This window comes from Ptychodera flava, chromosome 18 (assembly GCF_041260155.1).
Source record: "Ptychodera flava strain L36383 chromosome 18, AS_Pfla_20210202, whole genome shotgun sequence".
Lineage (NCBI taxonomy): Eukaryota > Metazoa > Hemichordata > Enteropneusta > Ptychoderidae > Ptychodera > Ptychodera flava.
Genome location: NC_091945.1, coordinates 28569003 through 28592461, shown reverse-complemented (window position 1 = coordinate 28592461; position 23459 = coordinate 28569003). Strand labels below are relative to the sequence as shown.

Genomic DNA, 23459 nt, shown 5'->3' with positions numbered 1-23459 from the left:
ACGGAACAACAATGCAGGTTTATTTCTACCTAAGATTTGAATTGTAGGAAAGTTTCAAGTAGTGGAACGACCATTGATAAATGTTATTTGAAATAACTTACAATGACGGTTACTGAGATTTCTTAATGATCAAAGGCCGTTGTACGACAATCTAAATTACAGAGAATGCGGTATATATATATAAAGATAAGACATAAATCAATAAACAGCCAAAATAATTGCTTGGCATGAAAGGTTTTCATGAAATAAGTTTGGATCTGGAAAATCCATTGACTGTCTGCACACAAACGAATACATTTTATTATTGTTCACAATCCTACAAGCTATACAAGCTACAGAACGTAATCAATGAAAGACTGATATCTTCAAAAATCAAAAGAATTTTAATTAATTGTTCTGTCACCGAGTGTAGAATACTATGTGAATAAAATAAACTGAAGAAGTATACATTCACGGAACACGGAATGCCATGATTGTCTTCACATGTGTCAGTATTTTACTAAATTGAACATTTAACTTTCTTTGTAAAAAAAGTTTATGCATTCTGATATTAGAAAACTTTCGAAGAAATTTGGAAAGGTATTTCTCTACTTTTCTGAGTTGTTGGCAATATTTGATTGAGTGTTTTACTGCAATATGAGCTCTTTTAAATCTTTGTGGGACCTTGCTGTAGAAGAGCAATTTTCAAGCTCTGTTTTCAGCTTTTGTGCTCTGTTAAAGGCAACATCATATGGCCTCAGGACTTTAATGATCTCTGTCTTCCACTTCTTGATGTCTTCCTTTTTTGAATAATCATTTATACCAACATCAACAACCATTGGCTGGGCGTGTACAGGGAACTCGTTCTCCAAGTATTGCGCCAAACCAGAGTGCTTGGTAATCGATGTTGGGATACCAGCTGCGATGGCTTCGAGGCCGACCAAACCAAACGGCTCGGTTCTTGAGGCCATAATGCAAAGATGACTCTGTTGCAGGTCGACTATAATGTCGTCTTGTGATCCGTAAGGGTACAGCTTCACGTCTAGGTGGCCATGGGTGATGTGCTTATCGAGGAAGGTCTTCGTTTCGTTATGCTCACCTTCAGGTATACCACGAATCACCCAAATTGGAGCAGACTCAAAAACATCGTGATATGCTTCTGCAACCTTGCTGAGAGCAGCAGCGACCAGGTCGTATCCCTTCAGCTTCTCGACACCTTGAATGCGACCAAAGGTTATTACTCTCATCCTCTTGATTTCTGGCAAATGGATCATTTGAACGCCGAAGAACTTTTGAGATGGTCTTGGAAGATATTGCATGTGAAGTGGTGCAGGATTCAAGGCGCGGAACTTGTTATTAAAGTGGTCGAACATTCTTGGCCCAACACTGAAGACAGCGGTGGCTTTACCAGCAGAATCCTGTATCCTTTTCTCTCTTTCTTGTACTCGTTCTGGTTTCCAGGTGTCTTTAAATGCTTCTATGTCTTCTGGAATGACATGATTGAAAAGGTAGATCTTTGCATTTGGAAATACCTCTTTTATTTGAATGGCAACTTCATTGGTGATCGGTGCATGGCCTATGATGACCTTCACGTTCGGGACGTCAGCGAGATCTGGAAAGAACGACTTGTGCAGGTGAAACCAGGAAAGACTTGGGATTTTGTCATTGGTAGATAGATAAGGATTGATAGTTGGTGTTATCAGCGTTATACCCTTCTGTTGTGCATCTTGTTTGTCAACATCGCCAGCTTCTAGCACAGTGCTGTAGACATCAACGCCAGTTTCCTTTGCAAGGACGGAGATCTCACGATGAATGGTTGATATTCCACCTTTAGTAGTCCCCCATTCATCGTTTAGTATCAGGACACTCCTGTTTGACAAATTATAACAAATTTAGGGTGCGGAGCAGTATTTATATCAGCAATTTGTCCCTGAAATTTCACATTTATGATCATGCAATTAAATATAACTTGGGTACGTACAATTTTGGGTAGGTTGGAAGTCGTGTGAAGCATTTAGGCATTACGATTGTGGAATAGCCCGTTCTGACGAAGAAGTCTTACACAATTTGACTTCATTGTCTGCAGATGTATGATCCAAAACGCGGTAACAATAATTGCTTTAATGGCTAGAGTAATGATGAAAACATTGGAAGTTTACAAGCATGGATAAAAAAGGCCATTATTATGAAAGATATTCACTCAAATTTGTTCCTTTTAATGATGTTTATGTTTAATGATCAACTTCGATTGAGGCTGTTATATTTGATAACGTAGATATAATTACAGACACTGCTTTGACAGAGCGGTTGAAGGTGAACCCTCCACCATTTCCTTTTCGATGCTCTACTCCTTACCATGCTGTATAAACCGACCCAATCCTTTAGGGAGAAAGTATCGTTGCTTACAAGTTGTTGGAGAGACAGTTATTTAACCTTAGATGCGAAAAGTATCCTCCCATTGTATGCTGGAGTAGAGATATTGATATTCGTGATCATGACTTTTGAGTAGAAGCTTAGAAAGAAGATGTCATTTTCACCTTTGTTCTTTATCTTCTTTGTTAGCCATCGCCGATGTTACGCACTTAGCCTACTGTTTGTTGCCTGCAATGCAAACCAAAATATTTGTAAGGGGTTGAGGAGTGCTTAACTGTTTCTTATTTTCATTCATAAGACGTTAGGGTAACTGATACAAATTATGTCAAAATTATCATGGTCTTGGAAATAAAGAAGCGGAGACTGGTAAATATTTCAGACGTGATCGATACTTAGATACTTAGTTTGGATTATACATAAGTGTACATATCAGCCAAAGGTTTTACTACAATGCAACAGGCCGTGGCATTAGGCCTTGTCCTGGTTACTGCAGTAAACCACCCTTCTATTCAGCACAGAATACATGGTGAACCTTATGGTTTGCATTATTGTAAACGAAATCTGTCAAAAGTTGTCAAGTTATAGGAGGAAATATTTGGTTCTTCACGCAATGTGTCATTTATGGCAGCGGGATCCGTTCTTGCCTAACGAAAGCGAGTCCAACACGCAACGATACGAGCTCCACTTGATTACATGACCTATTTTTCTTATAACCCAATTACTAGCATACACTCTTAGACTCTGTACACGAAATGCCGAAGTAGACTCAAGTGCCACCAACTGGTAAATTTCGTCAATTTTACAAAATCATCACAAAACATGTTTCGAAGGTTGATACATTGATTTTTCATATTTTTGACCTTGACCTAAAATTTTGATGGGAAAATAGAGCTGTTCGTAACGGAAAATATACCCTCTCACTAGAAATGATGCCCACTGCCCTCCAGTATCCATGGTCTGCCTGTTCTCTAGTTCCCGCAACCGGTCAAGCTCCCCACTGCCCTTTCCCTACCATTTAAATGCCACGTTGTTCACTGGATGTATATACATTATCATTTCAACCTTTGACATTGCTCCCCTCTAAGTTACGCACTGACCTGCAGTTCTATTAGCATTTCCCTTCCTCTACCTATTTTCCGTTACCCACTGCCAAAATTTTCTTGCCACACGCTGTATTTACTGAAATTTTCTCCCGCCCACTGTAAATATAATTTTTACTATAATCCAAACAGGATTCGAATATTGACTTTTTCTCCCTGCCCGCAGATTAATTTTGAAATCCGTCCACCCGCTGACAAACTGCGCACGAACACATTTTTGCAAGAACAGCTTCATTGGCGACACCTAGCACACGACATTCGGAGAACCACTCTATAAGACCGTGTATGTAAAATTTGTACTCGCTTTGTGGCTTGCATCGGCTTTTGTCAGTGACATTTTATTGATTCTTATTGAAACTGCCATGCCAAAATACACTGTAATATTATTAGAAGGTGTTGAAATGTCCGCAGAGCTAGCTTTTAAAGTCCAGTGGAACACCTAAAGACGTTTATTTAACTGTATGATTCAAGCGCCTGAGTTTTCAGCTGGTTCACAATGAAAAATAGAACACAGAGAAGCGTATGTAAAAACTTCATTATATGAAGGAGGGCAATACTTATTTAATAAATGGTACATTTATCAGTAAACGGCCCTACTTAATGGTGCGGCATAGTTATAGCTGATAACAGGTAACGTCGGTATTCAACCTCAGTGACCTCTGTCTACAATATTCATGGTTCCGCCAGGTAATGTAATCGAAATGGCTATGACAGTCGCCTACAACGTATTGAAACCGAAACTGTAGTGACGTATTGCTTGATTGAGAAAACAATCTTGCCTAAAACAACACGATCTATACAACAAAATTGAAGCTAATTTGCTCATAGATATACCTAATGAGGGGACAAGCTTGTCATACAGGGGTGATGCAATAATTTGTTCGCATTTCGATTTCGCTATTGGTGTGCGCATTATCAGGTACATACGACAGGACACTGTGATAAAAGTTATGAATGTCAAAACATTCCTAAAACACGGTGATAAATATTTGATACACTGAGAACGTTGAAAAATGTAAGAAAGTTGGAAGGCTCTTTGCCCTTACTCACCAAAGGAGACGGCCCTGCTTGTAAGGATCACCAACAGCGGGAAAGGCAATGACTGCTAAGAAGCTGATATTTGTAAAGAATGAATAACTCTTTCGACTTGTCACAAACCATGCATACGTCACCACGTCACAAATATAAAGACCACTCCTCCACTAACCATAAGAGGAATGGAGCAGTACACCTACACATTTCCGCATTCTTTTATCTCATAGATGACTGACATTTAACGAATTCTTAGCCACTTTTGATTTGTAATAAAGCTCGGCGGCATATTTGAATATCGGACAATATTACCATTATAAATATTAGCGTTCAAAGTGTCCTCGACAGGACTGGTCCCTCCACCAACCTGCGATGTGTTCTCCACAATGTATGAAGTAAAGCTACTTTGGTGGACAAATTGAATTACTATGATTTGTGACTTGGAGGCAAATGATGACTTCTTACATAAACGGTCAGGCAACCATTCGAGATGAAGCTACTGTAGTCCACATTTTAAAAATGGTTTGGTAAGAGATATACTTTATTTCCTTACACCTCTTACAGGCAACTGGGAAGGTCACTGTAAGGTCATTCACAAATAAATACACCTAGCTAACAATTGGAGATGTATATAACTATGTACCTCGCACCCAGTAATGAGCCAATTTTTTACTAAGCAAACAAAGCATGCACAGTGGCCGACATGACACAACCGAACGGGGCGTAAAGAAAACTTGTTTACAAACAGCTACAAATGGCGCGAAAAGCAGTCTATTCTACAAATAGCTATCTCAAAGAGCTATGGCAGCTCTGCTGGCGCACTATCGAAACCAAACTTTTCAAGCGAATTGTTTGCTGAAGAATACTCAGTGACCTCAAAAGCGCGATCGCTGAAAGATATAGAGCGGAGAAGAAGAGAAACACACCTTACTTGTAAGTTCCACGACCAATTCTTCATATTCATTGGAATGTAGATATCTCCTTCATTTAGAATTTGGAATCTTCATTAGTTGCAGACACATATAACGGAATGATGTGATCAAAATAATGAATTTGGAAACAACCTCTATAAAACGGTAAATAACACTTCAGAAGAAAGAAGCTAAAACCTTGTCCTCATTAAAAAGTTAGGAATACAAACGCCTACTTGTCTCTGAAAAGATTACCTGAAACGGAATATAGTAAACAATGACTCACTGTTTGCTTCCCTCAATAACAAGTCATACATCAATATATCATCATATCGGAGAATTCACCTCTTATAACAACAGAAGCAACAGACGATGCACCTTTACATTTTCCTCCATCTCGAAACCGAATTAAAACTGTCAAAGTGTAAGCCACTTTTGTGTCCCAGTCAAATTGAATGAAGGAAGGAACCTGTGTTTACTCTTCTTCTGTTTGTGCACTGCGAAAGTAATGAATCTAACAGATGAAATGTTACTGTATTGTTCTCGAAAGGACAAGTACCTCTTTTGAACCCACGACACTGTCTCTTATGTTCAGCATTGTCCTTAATTTTAAATTAGGGGGAAAATAAAAAGTCAGCGGGTATTGTTACGAGCAAGGTCAGCGAGCGAGCATCGAGTGAGTGCAGCGGAGAGGGGGGATGGAGAGCGCGAGAGGTGGGTTCCCCTTTTGCGAGACGAAAATTGAAATTACATGTGGAATGGAGTTTTCTGGTAATTATAGTAAATTTTACTGAGACTGAGGAATTTTCTGCTCAGGTAATGATAATGCACAAAGTAACAAAGAGTAAACGGATGAACCAAATTAAAGCCACCTTTACATCTGTTTGGTTTTTGTTATAAAATAGTCCAACACCAACAAACTACTGCACCATGTCCTCACAAATCTTCAGACTCATCCTCAATGTCACTGCTACCGTTATCACGGTAATTGCCAAGTTTCAGGGCAGCTGTGCCTCGCAAAGTTCGATATCGAGGGCTTATAATTGTGTTTGCTTGGCACTTACAGTTTCATTGACTGCATCCTGATTATCAGGAGCTGCTCTTTGTACTCTAAGTAAGTCCTACCCATGTGTGACAATAAACGGTCCTGAGATTGACACTCCTCAATGCGCAAGAAGCGATGAAAAGAGGTTATGAGTAGAAGAAAAACTGACAACAAAATTTTCACAGTGCGTACAGTATTCAAAAATTAATCCGAGAAGAAGCAAATTATATCATTTCTATTACAGTTATATGATAGAACATGATCTTATCATGATTAGTCCCATACCAAAGAGAACGTCAACAATTTTTAAGTAGTGTCTGGAATAAAAGAACAACTTAATCAAATGATACACTCAGAAAAATTGTCATTCACTGACTACGGACCGTACTGCAAGCAGAATACGGCCCTATGCCTCTTAATGCGCCGACCGCACCGTCCATCACTGTGATTGTAAACATTCAATTTGAGCACGGTTACTCTACCCCAAGTGACTCGAAATATCAATAAAATAGTCAAATGGTTGATATAATTGGTTTGTTTTAACTGAGAAATTTCCACTTTCACACAGGGATGTGCTTGATCTGTTCACAAAATTATGATAAAGAGTTACATGGTATTATCTATCACGTTGCTGGCGGTATGTACGGTTATACCGGGTTACGCATCGGTAACCCCAAAGTTCGATCATCCGTAAAATCCAATGAAACGAATCGATTGAATGCACGCTTTTCTCGGCACCGATTCCGATGTATATAACAAAATAAACCATTTCAAACCAAAAACACCTTTGGCTCGAACTTTCTTTGAAAAGAAATCTTCCACCGGCATCATAACCATTCTCTTCTTTGCAGCCACTTTTGCAAAGATGGCCTGAATAGGACTAACTTGCTTTTCCGTGTAAAGTTCAAACCAATGAAGATGTCCGTTATTGTCCGTAGTGTACATTGAAAGTGTGTTCACACACGATGGGAAAGGGTCACGAAACTGGCAATCTGATATTTACTCGACGGAGTTGTCACCGGTGATCTTTAAATTGACAGGCCAGCCATAAAGTTTTTGAAAGTCAAACGTAAAAGGGAAAAAACTCAACACATTCAGGTAATTTAGGGTTTCCGGGGTCTAAGGACAGCACTGATGTCACAATACAGAAACGTGCATGTGTAGGCAAACATTGTGATAATATCGATGGTAATTGTATAACTGCAACGGTAAACATTTTATTACTGAAAAAATTTTATTCTCTCATGAAGGTTGCTCGTCTTAGGTTGCATGTAGGTTACCGTAAGATCTGTCACACATAAATACGCCTTGCTCACAAAATGGCCTTTTGCATATAACTTCGTGCTTTGGGCTAAAATGAACCATTCATCACCCAGCGAACGACACATAATAAACATAATTGAAAGGAAAATGAATGTAGAGTGAATGTTGGAACCCATTGAGATTCAAAGCGTACAGGCTTCAATACATTGTTTGTCTTCAAACACAGAATTCAAAGTGACGCCGTTCTATCGACACAAAACAGAATTCTTGATGATATCGTTATGATATCTGTCATATTTCCAGTAAAGACATGTAATGGCTGTCAGAGTCACTCCCTCCTTTCTTATAAACCTCTCCCCTCCCTTTACTTTCCATTGCGAGCCGTTGATCAACGAGCGATTCGGCAATGTTAGGGACTAAAACAGTGTTTGGTCACGTGATTGGAGGTTTTCAACCAGCGTATTAGTAATTGGAGAGGTGAACATTGATAGAAACGGACGAGGACTATCAAAGAAAATACATGTTTTATTGGAAATATAACAGAGATCAAACATCACCAATCGGATGTGTGGGTGTTGTACTTATCCCTTGACTTTTACACTCTCTAATACATCACAATATTTATACCTCTCAATGCAAGGAATGGAGATGGCGAGATACATCATGAATGCACTCCGAATATTGCCCACGCTTTCATTGCAAATGATATTTTGTAGCAACACTTTTGGCATGATTAAATAATGCTTGTTTTGTGTGAATTAAGATGAGATATTTTCTATGTGTCATTATACAAAGGTGACTTCATTCTAAGTCTTGATATTCGTCATCGTGGTAGCTATAAGGATGCAACTTTGGTCTCATATACTCAGAAGTGACATGTCTCCTTACAGTTTCCTTGCCCCCTAAATTCAGAGTAAAACTTAATGTAGTCGACAAAGGATTCAACGACACCACTCATAGCTTTAGCAAATATATCATAGCCTTCACGTTTTTCTTCCTGGGTGATGTGACCAACTTGATTCCCCTCACCTTGTTGTGGGTGCTGGATCTCCACTTGTGCACCATGTATAGGGATGACCTAGTGATGTTTATTGTTGAATTCGTTTCTAACACCGTATATTTGCTTAAAGGGTTCAAATAGTCAGGGATCCTCTGAAAATACTGAATCAGCTGTTAACAATGCTTTGGGAATTCTATCCTCTCTAAAGCGAACGAACTCGTATGTAGAGCCGTCGCATATCCAAATATTTCCAGCATTAACCTGGATAACCAGGAACACTTTTGCTGTGGCAAAAACACCCTCTTTCTTCAACTCAGGTTTGTTATTGGAATCGTGCCTATGATAACTACCATATTTAGCAATTCTCCTTGCACATTTGGCTACAACGTTACAAAATGTAGGAACCAGCCTATCATGTTTGTATCTTTGTCCTTCAGGCCGTTTTTCACGTATTGGAAGATACGATTGATGCATTTTGACGAGCGTCAGAGACAAGTAAGCTATTTATTTCAGTTTGACTTGCTCAATTGCGGTTTTGGTTTTCATATTAAACAAAACGTGAACTTTGACCCCGCAGATGTTGCGATGGAAATGCCGAAGCCGTGTAAATTTTTGGGTTGACGTCGGTATTCCTCCTTATATTCTCATGTATTTACTTACTTACAAGGGAATCGTACGCATTTAGAGATGTTGAAAAACCCCAAGGCTTTGACGTTCATCAACGATGCCATCGACGGTAGAGGAGGTATTATGAGTTTGGACTCTGATTTTCCGGACAGCGTCATTACATCGGTTTTCTTGCTGGACTGCTTATTCGATAACTCACCGAACGATGTCGTCAGTTTACGAGACTGTCTAAGATAGCTGTGGGTAGTGCGAAGACGGATTACGTGCTTTTTGATGAAACAATTCATTGTATAGCTCAATTCTCATGATAAATGACCCTCCGACGGAAAACGATGCGACTGCAATAAAAGATGTTACACTTGTTTTTCCGAGAGGATGGATAGATAGTCAAGCAGGAACGATAAGAGGCGAAGTGATCATTGGAGGAACCGATGAAGAGATTAACAGCAACTGCTGATGTGTGCGTAAGGATTCAAAAAAAGACCAGTATCATTTTAATAAAACATTGTGTCAGAGAGAAGTTTAAAATTTAACTCATGGACACCCAAACTGAGTTGTACTTTGAAAAGTACGGGAGGAGTTTAAAGTTCAGCTCAGTACTTGCAAAATCAAACTGGCGTACAAATCTTTTGTTTATTTGGAAAGTGACAAAGTGTAACGACAATAGGAGAAAAGGGAAAATGAGGGAGCAAAGGGGTTAAAAGTGAGACAGGGTCAGACTTTTACTGAAGTCTCGTTTTCCATTTCAAGAAGGAAGACTGTACGACCAAAGGCAAGAAATACATTCCCTTTCATTCGAGATTATGGGGTTTGTATTGTATAAATGCTGTGCGCGAAAGTATACAGATACCTGGGAGGAATTGACCGCCAAGAGTTTATTCTATGATGAAGTCTCTGACGAGGAAACAAGCTCTCTACTTTCCAAGTTTAACAATGTCGAAAGTGTCTACGCCAAACGCAGCCCTAGAATACCACAAAGTCAAGTTGAGTAATGAAATTCTGTACACTTTACACCGATATTCGGAAACTAATAAATTATTATTATATTAACATAAACTAAATATTTGTGGCTTTTTAAAATACAAAAACGACCAGTAAAATGTATTTTTAAGAAGTGTCCCAAGGTTGGTGCTACCTCTTGAATAATTCCACTCATGATAAAAATGTGTTAAATACGACAGTACACGGCTAATTGCATTTCAGTACAATTGTATTTCTGTTTGCCTATCTAGCATCTGGTGCTATAATAATCAATGTAATGTGATTCTTTCTGTGTAAGCATTCCTTTCCGTAATTCTTGTTTGCACCAGGTTTCATCAATTTGGTGTTGTTTTCTAAATATAACTCACTACTTGCAGAATTTGTTTAATGTGCAGATTTAAGACTCCTAATTGTTAACACATGTGCGTGATCAATTGTGTTTTAAATCCAACTCTAGAGATCTTTATGCATATGAAATCGATATGTATAGGACTTTTCATCAAGGTTGGTGCAGAAATTATCGATATATTAACCTAGTATCAACATTTCATTTCATATGAAAATAAACATTTGATTGACATTACACTGCTGATTGCATGAGACAATGTTAAATGCCAGCTACAGAAGCAAGTTTCATAGAGAGAATGCTAGATACGCTAGATAACATTCGACAATTCACCGTATGATGGCCATCAGCTCACAAGAATGCCTGATATAACGGTGAATAGTGCGAAGACGTATTGAATGAGTGATATCATTTCACGTGCACTTTGATGAAAAAAGTATTGTGAAGCGTAATTCTCCGTATAAATGACCCTCCAACAGACAACTCTGCCATTGCAATAAAGATGGTTCACTTATTTCGCCGAGAGAAGAGATGGATAGTTAGGCACGAACTGAAAGGGCAAAAGGAATCATCGGAGGAATCGATGAAGAGGTAAAAAGAAAATGTTGATGTGTTGGTAAGGATGAATATCACTTTAAAGCATGGTATCAAGGAGTGGTTTAAGGTAGTATGCACCTCGAAAATAAAAGACTTAAACTTTTGCTCTAACTTTCTTCAGGAATCTTTCAATTATTCTCTTTCAAAATCAAGAATAAAAAATGGGAGTCACCATGCAAATTTTGGTACTAGAGAAACAAATTACCCAAGATGATATTAAAATTCAAATGGCCGCCATTCATGTGTTAACTCTATGGAGAAAAACAAAATTTTCGAATTTCGAAAAACTAAGCCGGTGAAAAGTTTTCTTTCACCAAGAGCTTTAAAAGAAACCCCCACATGAGGTAATCAGAAGAGAAGTGTAAAAGTTTGAGAGTCCGAATGTCTGTCCCCGAGGTGCGTTCTACTTTTAAGTATAACTCTTTCACAACCAAACTGATATACAACTCTATTGCACTTTTTGCAAAATTGGTGTGAAATTAATGTTCAGCTCAGTACTTTCATGACCAAAGTGCGGTACAAATCTTTTATTTCACTGGCAAAGATTGACGTCAATACGGTAAACGGGAAAGAAGGGGGAGGAGCAAAATTGTTACAGTGTAAGACAGGCCCAGACTTTTACTGAAGTATCGTTTCCTTTCCAAGAAGGAAGACTGTTCGAGCAAAAACGAGAAAGACATTCAGTTTCATTCGATATCATGGCATTATATTGAACAAGTGCTCTACATTTAAGTATATGATGCAGCAGACAAAAATGTATTCTATGATGAGGAAACCACCTCTCTTCTATCTTGAACATTGTCGAAATTTTCTACGCCAAACGCAACCCTGGAATATCACAAGGTCAAGTTGAGAAATGAATTATGGTATCCTTGACATCAATATTCAGAAACCGATACAGGTAAGTCAATGCGAAATTACTAGTACCATGAACATTAACTTGGAATATTAGGACTTCTTAAAAACAAATACAAGAAATACAATGTATTTTCAGGAGGAGTCCCCGAGGATGGTGTAAAAAGGACTCAAATATTTGGTGCTGGTTTATAAATTACTTCACTACTTGCAAAATTTGTTTAAAATGCTGATGTAACACTTTTAATGGTCAACATATATAGTTGCCAATTTGTTTTCAAATCCAACCCGACCATCATGTCAACAGGAAATTTCATCAAAGTTGGTGCTGTACTTTTTGAAATATTTACCTTGTGCCAACAATTCATTTAATATGAAAATAAACAATTGATTGTCACGACGCTGCTGATTGCACGAGTACACTGCTAAATGCCTGCTACTGAAGCAAGTTATACAGAGGGAATGATACCTACATATACATAACCCTATTTACAACAGTTCATCATACATACAAACGGATACTTATTTAAAAAAAAAACGCTACTAAATTTTTATCAGTACAATTACATTACATCATCGCAAGATCAATGTTGTATTCAATATCGGAAAAATGAATTAAGGAAAAGCTATTACGCAATTTATGTCTCGCAAAAAGCATCATTTTATTCTCATAGCAATAGGGAATCTATGTACCAATTCCAATCAACAGTTGTTAACCCTTTGAGTGCTGTAATTTTTCCCACCAAAATTTCAGTACAACATTTCACCAATTTTTATGAATTTTTCTGTAATTTTTTTTGGATCAAATATCAAACAGCCTCTTCCACTCCACTTTTGCTAATCAAAACGTCATTTTCACTGGGTTTAAAGAATATGTTATCGGTCACGTGACTGAAGCCGAAGTGACAGGACACACGTTGACATCGCTCTGGTAAAAAAGTTAGTTTCTGACGAAGAACTTCCAAAATTTTCATCCGAAGTTGGTTGACTAGTCTTTATTTGTAATGGCATTGATGTGAGTAATTGGAGAAGTCGAATTGGGTGTTTCGTTCACCCGAGAAATTGGAGAAATGTCTCCGTTGATTTCTACTGCCCGACAACAACGTGGGGATATGGAAATGAGCTCTTGTATCGACTAATGGCCTGCCTAGTGGTATGTACTTCAATGTTTGCCGGTTCACATCTATTGATGTCTATAACAAGTTGCTATTGGCAATATCTAGAAGACACTGTAAGTTATCGTCGCTACAAGTTGGAAATGGCAGTGAGTGTATTTCTCTATTTGCAAACTGTATTTGTAACCCTCCTGACAGTTTTGGTCAAGGCGCGAACATTGAACAGGTGTGCGACTTTGCCACGTCGACATTGACACGTACGACCATGGTCAACGCAAACTATGTCACTGGTAAGCCGTTTGTTGTACGATTGCTACAGCTAGCAGGGGATGTTGAACTAAATCCTGGGCCAGAAAAGGACCTTCTTCAGGCAATGGAGTCTTTAAAGGCAGAAATTCTTAAAGAAATGAAAAACACTGGTCGGGAATTACGAGAAGAATTGCTTGACTTGAGAAAAAATCAATCAGAACTGAAAACTTCATGCTCTGACTTGAAAAAGGAATTCCAGAATTTGAAGACATCTGTTGACACTATAAAGTCAGAAATTAATGAACTGAAAGAAGAAAACCGTGTTGCAGAGTACGATCTAGCTGCCATTTCCCCAAAACTCGATGAAATTTGTGATCGTATGGATCGTTTGGAAGACGACACGGATAGGTTGGAATCCTTTTCAAGGAGAGACAATGTCCGCTTGTATGGAATCAACGAGGAGCCAGGTGAGACTTTCGATCAATGTAAGAAGAAAGTCGTTGAGATTTGAACCAAAATGTGAGGACTAAGTCCTGGGAAAACAGAGATGTCGTCAGAGCGCACCGGGTAGTTGTCAATTGGCAAGATAAACCGCGTCCGATTGTCGTTAAATTTCATCATTTTGATGATAAACTGATTGCTTTGACAGCAAGACAGCAACTGAAAGATGTCGGTATTGGCATCGGAAACGACTTAACGAAACGTCAAAGGAAAACTATATCAGATCTCAGAAAACAAGGAAAAAACGGTTACTACAAAAACGGCAAATTGATTATTACGGACAGTAAGTCAGAAGAAAAGAATGTAAATGACAAGACTAGTAGAAGTCATGGACAGCGTCCGCATGGTCCGAGGACTCGATTACAAAGCCGCCGTATACAAGTAAACACTGACTAGGGACTCGGCCGAGGCCTAGACTCCGTAACATTTCTGACATGGAATGTGCAGGGTTTAAAAACAAAATTATCTTCTTTTGAATTTGCAAATTATGTTTTATGTCATGACATAATTTCTTTCATAGAAACATGGTCTGAAAGTGAGTTCCAATTTGAGAATAATTTCCCGGGTTTTCATATTTTTAATACAACGCGCAAAAGAAAGTCAGAACGGGGGCGTTTTCCAGGTGGTGTTTGTACTATAATTCGAAATAACCTGGCAGAATACATTACACGAATCAATTCGAAACTTCATGATTGTATATTTACTTTTTAGTGGTCGTGTTTTCTCATTAGAAAAGGATGTGCTTTTTTGTAGTGTTTATATTTCACCCCGATATTCATCTATTTATGATAGCTTGTCATCAATCGACGGTATTGAATTATTTGAGAATGAATTGTCAAATATTCTTGCTAATTTACCTGAAGTATATGTTATTATTACTGGTGATTTTAACGCCCGAACAGGCGAGGAACTTGATTACATAATTGATGACAGCACAGAGTATGTGATGGATTCCTTGTATAGTTATGATAATGACTCTTTTAATTTACCCCGGGTGTCAAAAGACAAAGATGTAAATTACTTTGGGCGGTCACTCCTTTCACTTTGTTGTACATATAATTTGCATATTGTAAATGGTCGAGTTGGTGCTGATGCACAAAAGGGCGAATTCACGTGTATTGCAAATGCCGGTGCTAGTGTCGTGGACTACACATTATTGTCTTCAGATTTGTTTTCAAATATTTCATCTTTTTCTATTGGAATGCGTACTGAATCAGACCATTTTCCCTTGACATTTTCTTGCAGTCAACTATTACCGGGAAACAAATGATGCGAATGCTGTTAATACAAATGGAAATATTTTACGCAAATACATTTGGTGTCCTGAAAATGCTGTTGAATTTTCAAATTTAGTGTACTCAGCTATAGTAAATAGTAGCCTTGAAAATGAGGTTTTTGATCCTTCATCTGACGTAAGCGATGTAATTGTTAAATTAGGCGACGCATTTAAAGCTGCCGCCGAGAAATGCAATATGGTTAAAAGGGTGTCATCCACTGTGTCTTTTTCAAGGCGACAACCTCCTTGGTTTGACAAAGTGTGTGTTGTGCTGAAACAGAAAAAAATTCATTTATTGAGACAATTTAGAATTAGTGATGATATGGACAAGTTAAAATCATATAAAGCTGCTAGAGCGTCTTTTAGAAATACCTGTCGTCTGAAAAAACGTACTTTTTTGAATGAAGAAAAATCAAATTGGCAACTTTTTCCTTGACAGATACAAAACAATTCTGGACTAAAGTAAAACATCTAGTTTCCATTCGCTCATTTCAAAATAATGTGGAACCAGAGGCCTTTTTTGAGTATTTTCGTAATCTTTTTGCATGCAATGAACGTGTTACAGACAATTTTTCTTTATCTGATGAACTGCAGAGTCTTTTAAGTTCTGTTGATGACTTGTTTGACGAGGAAGCGGAAGTAAATTGGGATGTTCTGAATTCCCCAATTACAAATGAGGAAATCGATAGAGCGATACGTAAACTTAAGAATGGTAAATCAGCTGGACCAGATGGCATTTTAGGTGAATTTTTTAAATCCACTAGTCATTTTCTCATTCCATATTTAAATGTTTTGTTTAACAGACTTTTTGATTTAAGTATTTTTCCACAAGACTGGTCCAGAGCAATTATTGTTCCTCTTTACAAAAGTGGTTCACCAAATTGTCCAGAAAACTATCGAGGAATTTCTTTGTTAAGTATATTTAGTAAAATTTTTACATCTATTTTAAATAGTCGTCTTACATTTTGGGCAGATGCATTGGGTAAGATTGATGAAACACAAGCTGGGTTCCGTAGTGGATATTCAACTGTAGACAATATATTTATTTTACAGTCTATTATACAGAAATATTTATCAAGAAAGCGTGGCAAATTTTACTGTGCTTTTGTTGATTTCTCTAAAGCATTTGACACCGTGGAGCGACAAAGGTTATGGTATATTATTCTAAAGGTGGTGTCAAAGGAAAGATGTTCAAAATGTTACACGCTATTTATGGGGATGTAAAATCGTGTGTACGAACAAATAATACGTGTACAGATTATTTTGATTGTCCCATCGGTGTTAGGCAGGGATGTATGCTCAGTCCTTTTTTATTCTCTTTTTTCATAAACGAATTTACTAGTGAAGTCCAAAATAGTGGATATCGTGGCATACAACTTTTCCCTGATTTAGTTGAGATTCTATGTTTGTTATTTGCAGATGATGTAGTTCTTTTCTCAGATACTATCATTGGTTTACAGCGTCTTTTAAACTGTTTAAATTCTTATTGTAATAGATGGAAAATGTCTGTAAATTTAAAGAAGACAAAAATTGTTGTTTTCAAAGCTGGTGGCTATCTGTCAAAGGCCGAAAAATGGTTTTTCAATGGACAAAAAGTCGATGTTATTTCTTACTATAAATATTTAGGTATTATGTTTTCCTGTAGATTATTATGGTCAATGGCTACAAAAACACTTGCACAGCAAGCTAAAAAAGCATTTCTGGGTATTTCAAGAGCAAGTAAAAAGACGGGTGTATTTTCCTTTGATGTATTTTTTAAAATTTTTGATACAATGGTATTACCGATTTTAACGTATGGCTCTGAAGTGTGGGGATACGCTCAATATGAAATTTGGAAAGAGTCCAATACTTTGCATGCAGAACCTTGCTAGGAGTTTCTTGCAATGCCCCCAATGTAGCAGTTTTAGGTGAGTGTGGGCGTTTCCGATATATTTCCACACGGCCAAACGATGTATCAAATATTGGGTAAAACTTTTAAAAATGCCAAAGAATAGATACCCAAAGAAATGTTATGTAATGCTTTATCACATTGACAAATCAGGTGTTAGGTCGAAACCCACATGGATTCAACATGTCAAAAATTTATTGTCTTTATGCAATTTACAAGACGTGTGGGATCGACAAGAAGTCTTAGATGAGAAGAGCTTTATGAATACTTATATTGACAATTTTAAGCGTTATTTGTTTTGTAAATGGCAGAGTGAGATTTGTTCTCTTGACAAACTTATTTGTTATCGAGAATTTAAGTCCTCTCTCGAACCAGAAAAATATCTTTCTGTTGTTAAAATCAATATTCACATGAAGATGTTGGCTTGTCTACGTTGCTCCTCCCATTGTTTAAGAATCGAGATAGGTAGAAGACAAAATATCGATAGAATAGAACGAATTTGTATACTGTGTGAGAGAAATGAGATTGAAAATGAGTATCATTTGTCCTACTTTGCCCCTTTTTTGACAACATAAGAAATAATATATTCCACCGTTTTACTTCAATCCCACATCTGAAAGAAAATTTTATCTTTTAATGTCTTCAGAGGACACTTCTACACTACAGCGTTTAGCAGCATTTGTATTTCATGCGATGAAATTAAGAAAGAGATATATGATAGCTAAATTATTAAGTACTTTGTCAGATTGCTTTTCCTGTCAGTTTTTGTAAAGTTTAATTTATTGTGAAGTGTATTGGGCCGATGGCCTAGAATCACAAAATAAAGACCACCATACTAAAGAATATGTTATCTGTTAAAACAAATCACTGCACAGTCATACAGCCGAATTTAAAGTTTCATCTACAAAATATTGTCACGTTTAAGAGTACGGATTTCATGTTAGATTCTACATTCAAATAAACATACTGACGATGGAACAATACACACTAGTACAGAAATTTGCGAGAAATTTGCTAGGAATGGACACTTTCTCGCTGTATTGCTAGAAGTAAGCAAGAATAAATACTTTCTCGCGATCAAGCTGTGAGAACTGTACTTTCTCGCATGCATCTGCGAGAAATTGATTTCTCGCAATTAGTTAGCGAGAACTATGTTTTCTTGCTCTGCATCTGCGAGAAATTGTGAAATTTTTGTCAAATGCTTACTCAGAAGAATACAATTTCTCGCAGATGCAGAGCGAAAAAACAAATTTCTCGCTGATTGATTGAGAGAATTCAGTTTCTCGCAGATGTTGAGCGAGAAAACACAGTTCTGGCCAGCTGATTGCCAGAAAATTAAATTCTCGCTAAGTTGTTGTGAGAAAGTATGTATTCTCGCTTACTTCTCGCAAAAAGCGAGAAGGTGTCCATTTCTCGCAAATTTCTGTACTAGTGAAAGCAGGTTTATTTCTACCTAAGATTTGCTATGCAGCAACATGTCAAGTAGTGGAGCGACTGTGGGTAAATATTATTTGAAAGAACTTACAATGACGTTTACTGAGTTTTCTTACTGATTAAAGAACGCAGTACGACAATTTAAAGTACAGTGAATGCGGTATATAAAGATTTAGTATCATATCAATCAATAAAAGTAACTGCTTGGCATTAAAGGTTTTCATGACACAAGTTTGGATCTGGAAAATATTGAAATTCTCTGCATTATTCTCAACTTGAAATTCCTTAACTGCCTGCAAGCAAACGAATATATCATTATTATTCACAATCCTACAAGCTACAGAATGTAATCTTTGAAAGACTGATATTTTCAAAAAGTCAAACTTATTTTGCTTCTTTGTTCTGTCACCGAGTGAAGAATACTATGTGAATAAAATAAACAAGAGTCAAGAAGTACACATTCACCGAAAACGGAATGCCATGATTGTCTTCACATGTGTCAGTATTTACTAAATAAAAGATTTAACATTCTTTGTAAGTACGTTTATGCATTCTGATATTTCAAAGCTTTCGAAGAAATTGGTAAAGGCATGTCTCTACTTTTCAGAGTCGTTGGCAACATTTGACTGAGAGTTTTATTGCCACATGAGCTCTTTGAAATCTTCATGGGACTTCAGTGTAGCAGAACAATTTTTAAGCTCTTTTTTTCAGCTCCTGTGCTCTCTTAACTCTAGACTGGTAACTTTTCCAGACGTGATCGATACTTTGGATACTCAGTTTGGAGTATATATAAGGCCAAAGTAATTAAATTCTTTGTTTTGCGTCCCCACCCGCTTAGGTTTTTAAGGTTTTCATGAAAAACACACACAGTGTATTTGAATAGGAAATTTTAGGACATAGCCGCTTAGCTTTTCTGAACTAAAATTTTGTTACAATTTTTTATTTGCTGCAATCAAATTACATTGTGTTAATTTTCTTGCGTGTGTTTTTCAGCCGCTTAGACGCGTACCTTTTCTCATTTAGAGTGGACGCAAAACAAAGAATTTAATTACTTTGGCCTAAGTGTACATATTAGGCAAAGGTTTTACTAAAATGCAACAGGCCATGACATTAGGCCTTGTCTTGGTTACTGCAGTAACTCACCCTTCTGTTCAGCACAGAATACATGGTGAACCTTATGGTTTGTGTTATTGTAAACGAAATCGGTCAAAAAGTGTCAAGTTATAGGAAGCATTATATGGTTCTTACGCAATGTGGTCATCATATATATGGAAGCAGGATCCGTTGTTGCCTAAAAGAAAGCAAGCGAGTCCAACACGCAATGAGAAACGAGTTCCCCTTAATTACATGACCTACTTTTATAACCCAATTACTAGCATACAATCTTAGTCTCTGTACACGAAATGCCGAAGTAGACTCAAGTGCCACCAGCTGGTAAATTTCGCAAATTTTACAAAATCATCACAAAACATATTTCGAAGGTTGATATATTGATTTTTCATAGTTTTGACCTTGACCTAAAATTTGGATGGGAAAATAGAGCTGTTCGTAACGGAAAATATGCCCTCTCACTGAATTATGATGCCCACTACCCTCCAGTGTCTATGAAGGGCGCGCCGAAAAATACAACTGAATGATGAAATTTGTGGCTGACACTAGCATTTTAGGCAATGATGAGCCTGTGTCAAAATTCAAAAACACAGTGACACCCCCCCCCCTATTGGGCATTTCAAAAACAGGGTGACCCCCCCCATCACCAAAGTCAACCAGATATGAACTGAAAATGCTCACGTGTTTCATTATATATTGCATTATATGTAAATTTGAACCTTTGCCACATGTTTGCATCTCCATTGAAAGTAACATGATCAGTATAATGAACAATATTCACTGCCGATTAATTCTAAAAGTTCATGAAGTATAAAAATATGTAAAATTAGCTGCAATAAAGAAAAAAATTAAAGTTCTTTGACTTCTGTCATTGTATCACCACTTTATACCGGTATATAGCAAGTGTAATTACGTTTGGCCAAGTCCTTCAAGCCATATATGCCGAACTGTGAAAGCTCATTAGATATGCAAATTGTAAATTTAATTTATAGCTGACATGAAAATGTGAAATGACTTTCGATATTGTTTTAACCTGGTATAATCATCAATGTACATAGCATGTTTTGCCAACTTTGATCAAGTAAATCCCAGTATATATCCGTAATTAGAAAAGATCATTGAATATGCAAATTAGGAATTGGCTGAAGAAAAAATGCTTAATGACCTTCAATAATATTGTATCATAGTATCTTTAATGTATATAGCAAGTTTCATCAACTTTGGTCCAGTTAATTTAGGTTTATATCCCTAATTAGCAAAGTTCATTAAATATGTAAATTAGGAATTGGCTGAAGTAAAAATCCTTAATGATTTTCAATAATGTTGTATTATAATATCTCCAATACATGTACACCTCCCTAAGACAGTGACGGCTTTCCATAGGGGACTGCTAAATACTTGTCTTGTTGATAGTAGAGACCGAAGTTAATTAGGACAGCACTCTGGCTAACCATAAGATGTACTGATGCCAAGCTGTTTTTATAGACACACAAGAATAAACAGTGGAGTGGAGTGTCACTTAGACGTCTGTCGAGTTTTACTTCTTAGAAAACGCATGCCCTTCAACTTTTAAACTACATAAACCTTGAAATCGAAGAAGAGACATTGAGAAATGCAAACGTGAAACTACAAATATATATTAAATCATTCAATGAACTAACTGAAAATATGATGATAACGATAAAAACGTCATTGAAAATGTGTTTATTCATGTGTCTAGCAAAAAAATCTTAACCAGCATCTGTCTGCATTCATTGTATCATGTTTCATCTACATAGAGTGTTGACATAGACATAGACCGATAGCAAACTGTTTAGATATCATCAACATTATAAGTATTTTGGCACCTCTGTATAAAACACTCAAATGAGTCGGTTCTTTTTATATACAATGTTATCTACAGAACTTGTGTGGGACATACAAAAAAGTAAACATAATGTATATGAGACTGTGCAACCATCCTGTTTTTGAAGTATTTCGTACTGATGACGTCACCTTGACGATCAAACCTCCCATCTCAGACTAGTCGGTCTATAAATAACAATGACGTTTTCCATAGAGGCTACAGTGAACCCCTCTTGCCACAACAGGGTTGTGGTATTTTATATTAGAATTGAATTGATGTCGCAATATAAAACAGCAGAAAATCTGCAAGACAAACTGAAAGGTAAAAGTCACTCTTTTAGATGTAAAACTAAAGTACGTCAACTCATTCTAAAGTACAACGAAAAAGAGCATTTAAACAACCCTATTGATTCTGTTCTGCAATGATGATTATTTCAGGACGTTTTTGGATTTCAAATTCAATTAAGGTTTACCAAAACTTAATCGCTTAGTTTTTTCTAAGTTTAATTTAGCATTAATTTTGACGGCATGGCAATTTTACAGCCATTTTAGTAAACGACAGTTTGACACGCACTGTCACGCACGATGGTTTGCTGCAAGGCAAATTTTGCGATGTTTTCAACGAAGCGCTCCGGGTACGGCGTAAAGCACGTACATGTTATCGTATAGAATTTCTACAATCCCTTGTGCCTTCTCTTGTCTATTGTTATTGTCTCTCGCACATACGGGTTCGGTTTCTTGCCAATGACGAAGTGTCGAAGGCTTTCGCCAGACATCGGCCCTCGATTCAGCCGAGTCCACTGCTCCTGCAACAATGAAACTCGTACAGTATCAGTATACATGTACGGACAACAAACGAAAGTCCGATGAGTGACCTGCCACCACAGGCTAGTGGTACTGTCACATGTTTACATTTTTTTGGACTGGTGATGTCATAATCAGGTATAGGGATGACCTAGTGATGTTTATTGTTGAATTCGTTTCTAGCACCGTATATTTGCTTTTATCATACATGGGATGTCTATTTTGCTATTTTCCTTTTGTTCAGTAAGTGTGGATATGAACCGGTATTTTAACATGTTTAAATATTGATTATATCTTCACTCTGATCGGAACTATTTTCAGCATAGATATGGTGCACGAGCTGAGATGTTTACATAGAACAGCTGAGCACAGTAACCTAAAAAAATTCTGAAACTTGCCTCATGAAATATGGTTTCATTTTTTACTGTCCGTTTTGGCGACTATATTTAATTTCAGGTATGTACAGCTTAAAATAATTTAAAGAATAAAAATTTGCGAGTATTTTGTCCAAAATATGTACGACGGAATATCAGTTGCCATGGTGTTTCATGTGTCGTCTGCGTTTAGCCCGAGCTCAGGGTGCATCATGGCTGAACAGCTGTTCTCAGATCTTCAGGAGGAGCAGTAGTATTACCCTGATAGTCAAACTACTCGCCAACAAATCCTGTGGGGGATATTTATCGCCAAGAGAGTATAAATGGGCCACATTCTCAAGGTGAGCACGACACCAAGCCAACGCCGATACCACAGAGTAGCGGTAGCAACAAATTATACCGGTAGCATCGAAAGGTATAGCAATTTTCAAATGTAAAATGAAGAAATGGATGACTTTATAAGACATCAAATTCCTAAGAACACCATCCGAAAGTACCGAACTGACATAAATTAGCTTCGAACTTGGCTTAATTTGACTGAGTCCGAATATCGTGAAATCCATGTAATCCCACACCTAATCCCACACTGCTCCTCAACAAAAAACGAGACGGAACAGAATATGAACCGGAGACATTGCACAGTTTCTTTAACCCCATTGATTGTGTTTTGCGTGAAAACAAATATGAAAGGAATGTAAAAACTGGTGCTCCTTTCGAAGGTATTCGACGGGTCCAAAAAAGAAATCTAAAAGCC

The 23459-nt window shown here is 37.3% G+C and overlaps 2 protein-coding genes across 3 annotated transcripts; one reads left to right on the top strand and one right to left on the bottom strand.

Moving 5' to 3' along the window:
• LOC139117302 (uncharacterized) lies at positions 1 to 22329 on the bottom strand. Of its 2 annotated transcripts, none has more exons than XM_070680284.1 (3): positions 22213 to 22329; positions 2517 to 2582; positions 1 to 1848 (listed from the first exon to the last, which is right to left on the bottom strand). In XM_070680284.1, exons 2-3 carry the CDS (start codon positions 2543 to 2545, stop codon positions 627 to 629), a joined length of 1251 nt encoding a protein of 416 aa, XP_070536385.1. In that variant the 5' UTR covers positions 2546 to 2582; positions 22213 to 22329; the 3' UTR covers positions 1 to 626. The 2 variants fall into 2 exon arrangements, with proteins under 2 accessions (XP_070536385.1, XP_070536386.1); XM_070680285.1 differs by lacking the exon at positions 22213 to 22329 and adding an exon at positions 4503 to 4672 and having other exon boundaries at positions 2517 to 2580.
• Positions 13490 to 13984, top strand: LOC139117698 (uncharacterized). The gene has a single exon (XM_070680943.1). The coding sequence runs from the start codon at positions 13490 to 13492 to the stop codon at positions 13982 to 13984; it is 495 nt and encodes a 164-aa protein (XP_070537044.1).
• Positions 22330 to 23459: the final 1130 nt, after the last annotated feature.

Bases quoted from the DNA above. Each gene is read 5' to 3' on its own strand.
- LOC139117698 (XM_070680943.1), top strand. From the start codon at position 13,490: ATGGTCAACGCAAACTATGTCACTGGTAAGCCGTTTGTTGTACGATTG.
- LOC139117302 (XM_070680284.1), bottom strand. From the start codon at position 2,545: ATGGCTAACAAAGAAGATAAAGAACAAAG. The intron at 1,849-2,516 runs GTGAAAATGACA...TTTGTCAAACAG, and splicing joins AAAGAAGATAAAGAACAAAG to GAGTGTCCTGATACTAAACG.